Genomic DNA, 13,679 nt, shown 5'->3' on the forward strand with positions numbered 1-13,679 from the left:
AGTGAAATAAGTCAGAGAGAGAGAGAAAAACGCAGAATGGTCTCACTCATCTATGGGTTTTAAGAAAAATGAAAGATACCCTTGTAATAATAATTTTCAGACACAAAAGAGAAAAGAGCTGGAAGTTCCAGCTCACCTCAGGAAGCTCACCACAAATAGTGATGAGTTTAATTAGGGAAATAACTACATTTTGAACTGTCCTAATAACGAGAATGTATGAGGAAAATGGAGAGCCTGTCTAGAGTACAGGCGGGGGTCGGGTGGGGAGGAGGGAGACTTGGAACATTGGTGATGGGAATGTTGCACTGGTGATGGGTGGTGTTCTTTACATGACTGAAACCCAAACACAATCATGTATGTAATTAAGGTGTTTAAATAAATTAAAAAAAAAAAAGAAAAAAAATTTGTCCAGGAAAAAAAAAAATAAGACATAAGCTCAGTCAAGCCATACATTTGGCCCTTTTGATGGCCTACATGTGTCATTTTTTCTTCATCATGTAGGCAATCACAAAAAGAAAGAAAATGTCTAAATAATGGGACTACTTTTGCTAAAATAAATAGGCTAAAGGCCTTCTTTGGGTTTTCTTTATTTGAATGTTTAGTTTTATTTCAGTTGTACTCAGATTTTTCTTCTGTTAAGATTTGTCAGTAGTTTATTAATTCACCTTATTAAGCTATTGATCCAATATGCAGAATAAAAGCTTTTTACAAGTGGATGCATTGGCCTAACAAAAAACCAACTTGTGTTATATTTGAACTTTTGAAATATGACCTAAATGTCATGTAAGTAGGATACAAGGAACAAATAGAAACGGAGTAGAATATCACTAAATGAAATGGAATGGAAAAGTTTGGTAGTCATCAGTTTGTTAAACAATTTTGCTGTCTGTATCTGTAAATAGCTGTATAAGCTTAAAAGCTTTTTTTTTTAAGTTGTTTTCATTTTTTATTTCAGTTTTGCCATACGTGGTAGCATTCAGGATTTACTCCTGGCTCTGTGTTCAGGGGGTTGTTAGGGATTAGACCTGGGTCAGCTGTATGCCTAATACACTGTAGGATCAGGTCAAAAGCCCATTTTTTAAGAAACAGAAAACACATAACAGTTTTTCTATTGTTTTCTGATATATTGATGGCTTTTTGGTTTGTTTTGTCTTGTTTTGGAGGGGGCCACACCTGGTGGTGCTCAGAAGTTTCTCCTGGCTCTGCACTCAGAAATCGCTCCTGGCAGGCTTGGGAAACCATTATGGGATGCTGGGAATCGAATCGGGGTCTTCCTGTTTGGCAGAGTGTTGGGCAAAAGCCCTACAGCTGTGCAATTGCTCTGGCTCCTGTGATGACTTATTTTAAAGAGATTTATTGTATACCTATTATGTACATTAGCTCTAGCCAAAGATATTAAGAACACATGCACCAAAAAAACAAATCTATGGTCGTTAGGAGTTTTACTTAGTACCTTGAAGAAACATAATAAGATATTTCTTGCTCTCCAGAATTATTCAGTTGTTATGGTTAGATCTGTAAATGTGCAGAGAACATTTTTTTATTCAAATTAATCTAAGGTATAGATTAGTGAGCTTAGAGTGTAATATGGTAGAGGTTAATGAGCATTTGACTGGCATCAGATTGGATATTTAATCTTACTTATATTGCTACTTTATTTTATTTATGTATTTATGTATTTATTTATAAATCTTTATTTAAGCACCATGATTACAAGCATATTTGTAGTTGGGTTTCAGTTATAGACAGAATACCCCCTTCACCAGTGCAACATTCCCACCACCAATCCACTTCTTCCTCCCCTACCCCTGCCTGTATTCGCGACAGGCATTCTACTTCTCTCATTCTTTAACATTGTCATGCTAGTTGTTAGTTTAGTTATTTCCCTAACAGCGTTCACCACTCTTTGTGGTGAGCTTCAAATTGTGCTACTTTATTATGTGACGTTTGTTAAATGACGTATCCTCTCTAAACCCAATTTCTTTTCCTCTTAAATGGAGTAATAGCTATTCTTGGCACTGTTGTTGAGGATTAAAGTATGTAAAGAATATTTGCACCTAGCTCAGTTCTTAGGAAATTTGTAAAGTTGTTTCTTTTAATAGTGTGCCAAATAAGAGTGCTTTCTTCCTTAAGCACTGTAGATTAAAATGAAAGAAGCTTGCTTATATGTTTAGAAATTTTCTACATGCTTTTTAAACCCGTGGTTCTGCTGACATTTTTGCTGTAGCCTTTTTTACCTGGGTCTCTACAGAAAAACTGACTACTTTCTCAGTTCTAAGGATGGTATTTATCTAGTACCATCATTCTAGAAGATAAAAGTGAATGTATCACATAATGGGAGGCATTAAAGATTAACTTTTCTGCTTAATCTGAGATTTGGACTGATATTTGACCATTTGAGAGATGTTTAAAAAATTTTAAACTCGGGGCCGGTGAGGTGGCGCTAGAGGTAAGGTGTCTGCCTTGCAAGCCCTAGCCAAATTTCTGAGTGCTTAGCCAGGAGTAACCCCTGAGCATCAAACGGGTGTGGCTGAAAAAAACAAACAAAAAAATATTTTTAAACTCAAACAAAATTTGTTACGAAAACACTCCTTACTCTTTCTCTTAGAAAAGGGGTATTTTGAAGGAATTTAAGGTCATATAAGTTAGGACTCTTAAAACTTTTTCATTATGAAAATTGTTTTAGATGGGCATAATGCCCTGACCATCTGGTCCATACTTAGTTCCTGAAGATTGTCTTAGAATTAATCAAATTAATCAATTTATTTTAAATAAGATAATGACTCAGTACCTAGGTTTTCAATTTCAAAGATGGATTGATCAGGATTTTGAAATCTAATACAAATATTTCAAAGCTTAGTTTTGGAATACAAATTTTTCAACTGAAAAGAGAATAGTTCTAAAACCCAGGAATTTTGGAGAATGCTTTTGTTTTGCACATATTGGGGACTGACATTGTATTTTATTAAGGCTAAAATTCTGTAGTTGAGAAGTCTACTTATTGACTTCCAAACTTTTCTGATCGTGTTTTTCCTGTCAGTATCCTATAGAATTAGTGTTTTTTTGGAATACACAGTTGAGAAAAGTTTATTTTAAATGTGGAGAATGTTTTGGATACATTCTGTAATTGATTTATATTAGAACTAAGTAAAATTATAATTGTCATGTGAGACTATATATGAAGAGAAACATCTAGTAGAAGTTTTAAGAACTTAGTTTGGCAAATATAGCATTGGCATATTTGAAACCTAATATAATCGACCCTTATTTTTGTAAATGATTTGCAGACCTTACTGGTGGACGTCATCTGACAGTTCATTTCTAGGGAAATCTGCAAACAGGATAGAACTAGGTAACTCTGTAAACACTCAAATATAGGTAAGCTGATAAAGGTTTATCCTATGAGTTGATAACTTCTAATATAGAATATGTATATATATATTTTTTCTGTTAACTTTGTATTCCTAAGGGAACCATGATGCTTGGTTATAGAATAGGCAGAGATATCATCATTAGATACTTGTTCTGGTTGAAAAACCTACCTCAGTTTATTGGTGACTAATTGTAAGTCACCCTGTTCTTAGAAAGTGTCAAGCACTATTGATTTTTGTTAGACTGAAATTGAGATGGAGAATGATCTTTGATCTTGTATATACAGAAAATTTGAGTAAACATAGGTATTTGTAAATGATATTTAGAATATATTAAAATTTGGGACAACGACAATGTTGATACAAAATATACTCTAGTGAAGACTGTGGTTAGCAGAACTGAGCTCTGAATTAGATAATGAAATCTAATTTGTTATTGCCACTTTATGATAGTGATTTATTTATGGTGTTGGGGATTGAACCTCACGCATGTAATTCAAGTGCTTTTTTCATTGAGCTCCATCCCCAGTCCTAGATTTTTTCTTTTTTTTTTTTCTTCTTCTTTTTTTGGTTTTTGGGGCCACATCCAGCGGTGCTCAGGGGTTACTCCTGGCTGTCTGCTCAGAAATAGCTCCTGGCAGGCACGGGGGACCCTATGGGACACCGGGATTCAAACCAGCCATTTTAGGTCCTGGATCAGCTGCTTGCAAGGCAAACACCGCTGTGCTATCTCTCCGGGCCCAGTCCTAGATTATTTTAATCCTGTTTTTTTTTTTTTTTTCTTTTCTTTTTTTGGTTTTTGGGTCATACCCGGCAGCATTCAGGGATTACTCCTGGCTGTATACTCAGAAATCACTCCTGGCAGGCTTAGGGGACCATATGGGATGCCGGGATTTGAACCACCATCCTTCAGCATGCAAGGCAAATGCCCTACCTCCATGCTGTCTCTCTGACCCCTTTAATTCTGTTTATAACAAATGACTGCTTATGTACATAATGTTTAAATTACATTAAATGAGTAGGCTCATTAAACTATGAAATACTATTTTTTTGTTGTTATTGTATATTTTGGGCCATACCTGACAGTGCCCTGTGATCAGTGGCTTCTGTACTCAGTGATCACTTTTTGGCAAGGCTCAGGGTGCCATATGGTGCCAAGAATTGAACCTGAGTCAGCTGCATGCAGGGAAGCCCACTACTTGATACACTATTTCTTCGACCTAAACTATGAAGCTCTTGTAACAGTTAAAATACTATACTATGGGGCCGGGAAGGTGGTGCTAGAGGTAAGGTGTCTGCCTTACAAACGCTAGCCAAGGAACGGACCGCGGTTCGATCCCCCGGCGTCCCATATGGTCCCCCCAAGCCAGGGGCGATTTCTGAGCACATAGCCAGGAGTAACCCCTGAGCGTCAAACGGGTGTGGCCCAAAAACCAAAAAAAAAAAAAAATACTATACTATATATTTATTAGGTCAATCAGTAGATATAAAGTACATATATAAATTAATAATTCAAGTTAGCAAAGGCTTTTCTGCTTTTTTATAGCTACCTAGAAGGTAAGAAGGACTTGTGATTATGATTTTAACATACTTTTAGAAGTATAGAGTTGTGGGGCCGGAGAGATAACATAGCAGTAAGGCATTTGCTTTGCATGCTGCTGACCCGGGAGGAACCTGGTTTGATTCCCTGCATCCCGTATGGTCCCCTAGCCTGCCAGGGGCAATTTCTGAGTGTGGAGCCAGCTGTAGCCCCTAAGTACTGCGGGTGTGGCTCAACAACCAATCAATCAATTAAAAAAAAAAAGGAAAAACGAAGTATAGACTTTTTTAATTCAGTAAAAGTTTGTTTCTATATTATTGATAGAGTTTAATGTTGCTGCACTTTAGTTTTAAGTTGTATTGCCTATCAAACTTTCATAGATTGATAGAAATGGCAAGGTGGTTGAGGGAAATTCAGTATTTGCTTTAATGTTTGAACTACCCATTTGTCATATGCTGAGTATTTAAAGAGAAAATTGTTAATGAAAATATTTGAGAAAATGCAAAGTATTTCACTATCATCTACAAAATTATCAATAAGTGTTAAAAACATAATAAGTTTGAATATTTATGTACATTGAATATTGAATCAGTATTGAATATTTATGTGTAACTGATTTTTTTAAGTGAAGAAAAAATGGGCAAAAATATTTATTTTTGTGGGTGGTGGCACCGAGTTGTTTTTCAAGTGGTATTGAGGAGACCTGGGACTGCTCCCTGCAATTCTCAGTGACTGTTAACCAACCAGGCCTGCAAATTCAGTGCAAGGGCCCAAGAATGTAGTGCTGTTGGGCCCACAGTGCCTGTGCTGGGAATTACCTGGGCTACATTGGCAGTTCTCAGGGCCACCAGGGCCTCAATCAGTGGGGCTTAGGGACCAATTGATGCCAGGGATGGAATTGGGGTTGGCCGCTAGCAAGTCAGGCATCTTGTAAACTCTTTCTCTAGCCCATAAGCAGGAATTTCTATTCCTTGTAGCTTTGTATGCTGGAGTGAGAAATCAAACCTAATAATTTACAATTGAAAACCTTTTTCTTAAATTTATTTTAACATATTCTTGTAGTTTAATTTCCTTGCTAATTTAGTAGGAGAGATTCTTCTTTTGATTTAATAATCTTCTGAATCAAACTTCCCTGTAGAGCTTACTATTTAAAAAAAACTTAACTAGGATTTGGGGGGGGAAGAAATCACATCTGGCAATTGCTCAGGGGTTGCACTTGTATTCAGGAACAAGCTTGATGGTGCTCAGGGGATTATATGGGATGCTGGGGATCGAACCTGGGTTGACTGTGCAGCTGCCCTACCTCCTATACTGTAAGTCTGGCTCTGTTTAAAGAAATTTAAAGAAAATCTTAATACCATCACCATTTTGATTATTTTTTATTATACTAAGCTTTGGATGCCATCATTTGGGATTAGTTGTATTTTTTTTTTTTTTTTTTTTTTTTTGGTTTTTGGGCCACACCCGGCGGTGCTCAGGGGCTACTCCTGGCTGTCTGCTCAGAAATAGCTTCTGGCAGGCACAGGGGATCATATGGGACACCGGGATTCGAACCAACCACCTTTGGTCCTGGATCGGCTGCTTGCAAGGCAAATGCCACTGTGCTATCTCTCCGGGCCCTGGGATTAGTTTTTAAATTAATGGAAATAATCTTGTCACTTCAGTAAAAAATTTATGTTCCCAGTGTTTTTTTTTTTAATTCCGTTTTAACTTTTAATTTAAAACAAATTTTTGCTTTAAGAAAATCCTAGATTTTTGTTCAGCTTTCCCTAACATTTGTATTTTATATAAATACAATACAGATACAGAAGTCAGAAATTAATGTTAAAACTAACCTGTAAGTTATATCTGAATTTTAACTGTTGCCTACTGAATTACCCTTTTCTGGACAAAGATTCAATCACTGCTCTCATTGTACCTTATTGCCATATCTTCTTGGTTTTCTTCAGTCAAGATTGGCTCATCTATTTTGCTTTTTATTACTCTGACCCTTTTGAAAGCAAATGCTAGTTAGAATATAATTAATGTGTCTGGTATTTTCTCATGGTCTGATTGAGAATATTTATATGCATCATTATGAGGGAGACCTGACAACACATGATATGACAAGAGTGGTAATGTCAACACACTACAGTGTTCAATGTCAGAGGGTACATAATAACTGTCCCATTACTTTTACCTATACATTCCAATTATTAGACTGACATATCAGTAGTGATTTGGTCATTGGTTAAGAAAGTGACTGTTAGGTTTCTGCATTGTTAAGTTGTTCTCTATTCCTTGTAATCAGTGTCAAGTGGGGAGATATTTTGAAATGATACAAATATCCTGTTTCTTTGTATACATTTTAGTATTCCATTGATAATCTTTGCTTGATCAGAACTGTCTAAGTTTCTTTTAGCATCATTTTGATTTGGACTGAGATAGCATTTTTTCTTGTTATAGATAGATGAGAGCCCTAAAGAACCAATGTAAAGATAGACAAATCAGTAAAATAATGTTTTTTCTTTTATTTGTGAGGTGAGAGTGCTTGGCCCACACTTGTGGTACTCAGGGGCTATTCTTGGCTCTGCTTAGGAGCCTTTGTTACTGTTTAGGGGACCATACATGATGTCTGGATAGCCCCATTTTTTTCTACATCCATTACAATTGTGGCACAATACAAGATCTTGGAAATAAACTGGCTAAAAAAACACCTTTTCAGTGTCTTATATTTAATATATATTCGCTATTCTAAGAACAAAGCCAAATATTTCCTCTAGCAAACAGAAGAAAAGGATTCTAGAGAGGGCCAGCAAAGATAGCTTACAAGTAGAGTTTATGCAGTTCAAGTTTCTACACTGCCAGATGCCTGCCACCACACTAACCAGGAGTGCTGGCTATGATGTGTCCCCACTACAAGAACATTAAGATGCTAGATAAGTAAACCTTTCAGGCTATGTTAATTGTGGAGTTTGCCAGAATAGTTTTCATAAAATTGCTTTCAGTAAGGTTTTCTCTTTTGTCAAATATTGAAGCCTTTTTCATTCAGTGGAAACAGCTGCAAATATAATGTTTTTGTATTTTGTCTTAGTCCTTAAGCTGAAAATTTTAATATTTGATATATTTTGATGAGTGCTGCTCACCTTTTGTTGTGGGTTAATTACTATAAAATTTTACTTGCTTTTCTATCTTTATCTATGATGTATGACATAGTTTAGTTATCTTTTGCTTTTTTAAATATTTTTAAACATATTTTTGGATGGTATATTTTCCAAAAGGAAAAAAAGCTGTGTTAAGAAATCTTGGAAATTGGTTGGAGGTGATGATTTGCTTTGTTTTGTTTTGTTTTGTTTTGAGAAGGATTTAGGCTGCACCTGTTTATGCTCAGTGCTTAACTGCTAACTGTGCTCAGGGATCATTCCCTGTGGGCTTGGGAGACCATATTTGGTGCTGGGGAATCAAACCTAGGTTGACTGTGTGTAAGGCAAGTGTACTCACTATGCCATCTCAGACCCCTGGATGCTGAATTATTAAAAGTTTTAAATAGGGATTTATATTGTTACTGCAACTTCCTTCTCTTAGGAAATTGCTTTCTGTGACTAATTTATGGTTTCATATGCTGTGCATTCTTTAAAGTTCCAGGCTTTCTCTACTGTTTTGTTTTTATTTTAAAGGTATATTCTTTGACAATACTGATAAAACTTAAAACTTACGTTTAAAAATTTATTCTACCAGAGTAATTAAGTAAATACTTGACTAATTAGTTGTAAGGATATGTGTGTGTGTGTGTGTTAGATTAAAATACTTCTTCAAAGACAGTGTTTGACATACAAAGTTCCTAAACAAAAAAGTTTGTTTTCTTAGTAATTTTAAATCTAGAACTGTACATTAGAAACAGTTGCAGTTTAGCTAAAATTTGTTTTGTGTTAAGATAATGACCTTTGAAATTTCATTGATCATATTCAAAAATTGTACTAGAAGCTGATGACTTCGAATAGAGATACATAAGTGCTCCATGAAAGCAATACTTTCCTCAAGGTTTTTATTTCCATGATAATTAGACAGTTATACTCACTGGTATCTATTTTGTATTAATCTCTTGTCAAATACTATTTTTGTTTCTTGATCACTTAATTTAAAAACTTTGAAATTGCTTAGTATATTATTCATCTAAAGACTCACTGATACTGTTAAGAATGTTCCTTTATCTTCTTTTTATATATTTATTTTTGGTTTTTGAGTCACACCCAGCAGCGCTCAGGGGCTACTCCTGGCTCTACACTCAAAAATTGCTCTTGGCAGGCTTGGGGGACCATATGGGATGCTGGGATTCAAACAACCATCCTTCTGCATGGAAGGCAAACGCCCTACCTCCATGTTTTCTCTCAGTCCCCTTAATCTTTTTAATAGCAGCTGTGGTTTAGATTATTGGAGTGATTTAGACCATTGGAGGGATTTGTATATAATTTTTCTTCAGAGAAATACCTTATATCTTGTAATATTGAGTGCTAAAAAGATGAAAAAGCAAAATATATCCTGTTCTTATAGTGTGGAATATCTTGTTTTATGAATAATTTATAAATTTGTGAATTAGCAAGCTCAACTAATAATCAAATAAGTGAATTGAAACAGTCTTTATAGAAACATATTTATCTTTCATTTCATTACTTTAAAATAAGGTGTAGTTTTCTTCATTATTAGAAATGCTTAAAACTAATAAGCAGTGTATGCTCATTTAACACATCATTGAGAATAACGCAACTAGTGATTTGATGTACATTTCAGGAAAATTTCTCAATGATACTAATATAAGATATTTAAAATTGCTTGTTTTGAAAATAATGACTGGCTTCAGTTAGACTCTTAAGTTTATGGAAAATGATTTTGTTGATATAAATTAATAGGTTTTATAATACCCATTTATCTTCTTGTGGCATCCTGATTCTGTTAGCTATGACTTGCAATTTATTCTTAAGTAGTTGAAAAATAAGTACTGCATAAAAGTACTTATTTTTTCCCCCTTCTTGGGAGACATTACATGGAAGAATGCAGTCTTAAAAATAGAATTGGGTAAGATCCTACTGTATCATTTTATGAATCTCATCAACAGTCTTGCAGAAGTGATTCTTTCTCACTTAAATGATGAGTTCATTTTGAAAGTGTCTTTATATTATTTTCTATAACTGATGTTACCCAAAATAGTCTTTATCAGTCATTAACTCATGAAGCAAAAAAGATCACCTTTTCTCAGTGATTCAAAATACCTCTTATTTAGGGCAATGTGTTTATTTCATTTTATTCACATGTTGAATCCACTGTCTTTGGTACTTGAGGCAAAATAAAGAAGTTACATTGAAAAAGTAATCTGACTTGGGAGAAGTCGTAAATAGATATACTTCTTTAGCCAATTTCCTTTAAGTGACCCATCTTAAGAACCTAAAAAAAGTTTGTTGTATTTTTAATTATGCATATTTCAGGTATGGTAAAAAAAATCAAGTTTTAAAGATTAATTTCAAACTCCATTATTAAAGAAGAACTGTAAACATAACCAATAGCAATCTGATCAAATTATGTTTTCTTGGAATTGTTTGTTTTAAAAGCTTTGTGGGCTATAAAACTTAAAGATATTCTAGGCATGTCTCCTGTTTTATAATGGATGCTCTCTTTTTGCATGTGTTTTTAGTCAAATATGTTATTACTAATTATTATTTAAAAAATGAAGGGAAACTGGAAATACAAAAAATCCATATATTGTATATAGTTTCTCAATGTTAAATGTGTTTTAGATTAATCTAAGTTCTGACTTAGATTCATTAAGTTGGAAATCTTTAATAATTGTCATGATGTATATAGAGATATGAAAGAGAAAATAGTTTTTCAAAGAAATAGATTAGAACGAACTAGACAGTGTTTACTATGTAACTTTTGGAGTACTTGTCATTTAGATAGCATATATTTACACCGTATTTGTACCTTGAAAGTACAAATAAAGTGTGAATTTTAAGCTGTTTTCATCTGTTTGAGCTACTTCTTAAGAATTCTAACTATGGAGCAACTTGTTAATCTATTTCGGATTTTAGACTGTAGGAAATAACATGATTAGTATTTGAATATTCAGTATTCAAACCTTTTTCTGACTTGTGTTCCTTTCCTCTTATTACACCTCATGTATCTCCTCAATGTGATTATATTATAAAATACTTCTAAAAAAGGTACTTTAAAAATATTCAGATCTGACCTTAGAATTTAAATCTGTTGTGAATAGAGCTTTTACTTATGATCATAAAAGTACTTTCATAGTTATTCTTCTTGCTAGAGATTTCTATTTTGATTTCTTTATAGTGTTCAGGACACATTTGATGTCATTCATAAATTTTTCTTTTCTGTGTTCAAATTGTTTTTATTTTTCATTTGTACAGAATTGAACATATTCCTGAAGTAAAGAATTATTTTGTTCTTCCATCTTTAGATGTAAAAAAATTAGTGTAAATGTTATTAGGTAATGGAATAACCATTCCTTTTCAGCTTTTGGTATATTCCACACTGGCTGGCAAAGCCAGGAGGAAGTGAAGGCATTAAGACACTAACTTTGGTTGGTTGCTACCTTAGTGCTGTGACTATAACCTTTGTTGGTTGATTGATAGAGAACAAGAGACACAATCCTCGTTCCACTAACAGGTAAGGAACTCTGATAACTAGTCGGTGAGCGATTACTTGATAGCCATGTTTTAAAAATTTATCCCAAAATACAACTTGTCTTTGTAATAGGATAGTGAGTATGTTCTACACAGCAGGGATATGCTGTACCTTTCTATGTAGAGTGAGATCTGAAATATGGTTAGGGATATGTTATTCTGTAGCACAAAGTATAATTGATCATTTTCAATGTTAAAATTTGTCCTGCAGTCCCCATAACTTTTAAGTACATATCTGCTTATCTTACTCTCCTTTCAACTTTTCCTTGATCAGATGCTATATGCTTTGAACTTCCTTCTCTTTAGTTACCCTATTTCTATGATAAAGCAAACTATTTTCTAGTATCTTTATCATCTATTATTTGGGTGTATCTTACTGCTTTAAATTTCTGCTTTGTAGCCATTAATGTTTATTTCCTGGTTCTTCTTGATCCAAAACAAAATGATCATATGTTTTGAAAAGATTTTGAGTCCATTTTAAATTATATCCCCAATTCTGCCCTCACTTTAGAGATGCGCCCTTAAGAATTAATCTTTTTCAGTGACAGTAATCATAGCTTGATCACATTCAGGTTTAGCTTTGTTTTGCTATAACATGGGTCTGTAGTCTAATTCTTTAGTTACAGAAATTTTAAAAATCAAGAACAAATTCAGTTTCTTAGACAATTTTCCAAGGCTTAACAGTATTCCTGTTAATGTGCTTGATTTTTCTGTTTCTGTGTTTTCAATCCATCTTCTCTTTGACAGAACTAAGTGGAACTCTTCCTGTGGTATATGAGAGATTGAGTTCCTTTCTCTGTCCTTTTAAAACTATGATCTTTTTCCAGTCATAATACACCTTTAAAAAAAGGGGATCTTCTACTCAAAATTTGTCATAGAGGATATTATGGCTTAGACCAAAGTAGGTCCTCTCAATAGCTACTGATAAATTAATCGTTTGTGGTGACAGACTTTAAAATTCAAATTAAAAAAGCACTTAAGGTAGCCCAAAGGTAGCTCCTTTTTTATTCTGAGGATAAGTCATTTTACAAACTCAATTGATCAGAGAATGTAATTTCTTAATAAGAATTTTTTCTTAAATCTATATTCAGCTCTCTATTTCAGTGCTTCTCTCCTACCAGAGGTGCAAGGAGTGATCCTAGAACCACAGATACAGCCAAGACCACGGAGAGCTTTTGACGTCAGGGGTCCACTTTCTCCACTGAACCCTTGGAGGCAGAATATCCAGCTTCTGGAGAGAGTGGGAAAGGATAATAAACAAGTGGGTGCTTTCCATTATTTACTTGGGTTTATTTATAGATTGGCGTGTCCTTCCATTTATTGCCCATTATTCTTTTGGTAAACTCCTATGGTTCTTAAAAGAACCAAGTGGGGCTGCAATCTGTTTATTTTTCTAAGAATGCCAACCTAGTACCCATTCAAAAAAAGAGATCTACATTTTAATTATTTCCTCTCCAGATAATTAAAGCAGTGGATGATTTGGAGCACTTGATTTGATGAATGCCTGTGTAATTCACAGGTGTTTAAACAGGGAAAATTTGCCCATTTAGCCTTTAATGTTATTAGTAGACTTTAAGTGCTCTTTTATATTTTAGTAATTAAGTTTCTGTATTCATCTTCAGATAAATGGGACATCTGAACTCTCCTAATTTACATAGTCTGATGTCCAGATATTATACTACTCTTTTAGTGAGAACACTTTGGTCTTTTCCTACCTCAAACTTTAGGGCTTCATATTAATTAGATCTTCTAGAATATACAATGATAGTGCCATTATGGGTTTACTGTCAAATCTAGGCCTCATTCTTTAATAAGATAATGAATCTAACTTTCAGGATATGAAATCTCTGAAAGCTATGTTAAATGTACTCAAAAGTAGCTTTTTTAGTCCCTAGGAGTAATATTTGTGGCTAAAGAGCCTTGTCCTAGGTTTTTTCCCATGGCATTAAGATGGCTTTCCTTTAGTTTCTTGGATGCCAAGGGTAGGATTTCAGGAAATTCTTGTCATCTGCAATGGGTAGAACTTGAACTTGGTGTCTCTGGCAAGTTTTCATTTTTCCTTGGTAGATTCCTTCTGTGAACTCTAGGTAT

The 13,679-nt window shown here is 34.3% G+C and overlaps 1 protein-coding gene across 2 annotated transcripts in view; it reads left to right on the forward strand.

Moving 5' to 3' along the window:
- TSC22D1 (TSC22 domain family member 1) overlaps positions 1-13,679 on the forward strand; it is a 121,654-nt gene that overhangs the window by 21,575 nt on the left and 86,400 nt on the right. Inside the window, exon 2 of one of the 2 annotated variants that reach the window (XM_049778757.1) lies at positions 12,680-12,782. The exons of the other annotated variant lie outside the window; for it this stretch is intronic. Within the exon in view, the coding sequence (XP_049634714.1) occupies positions 12,680-12,767 (88 nt within the window). The 3' untranslated portion in view covers positions 12,768-12,782. Of the gene's footprint in view, positions 1-12,679; positions 12,783-13,679 lie in introns of those variants that run through there. 2 annotated transcript variants of the gene reach the window in all.

This window comes from Suncus etruscus, chromosome 8 (assembly GCF_024139225.1).
Source record: "Suncus etruscus isolate mSunEtr1 chromosome 8, mSunEtr1.pri.cur, whole genome shotgun sequence".
Taxonomy (NCBI): domain Eukaryota; kingdom Metazoa; phylum Chordata; class Mammalia; order Eulipotyphla; family Soricidae; genus Suncus; species Suncus etruscus.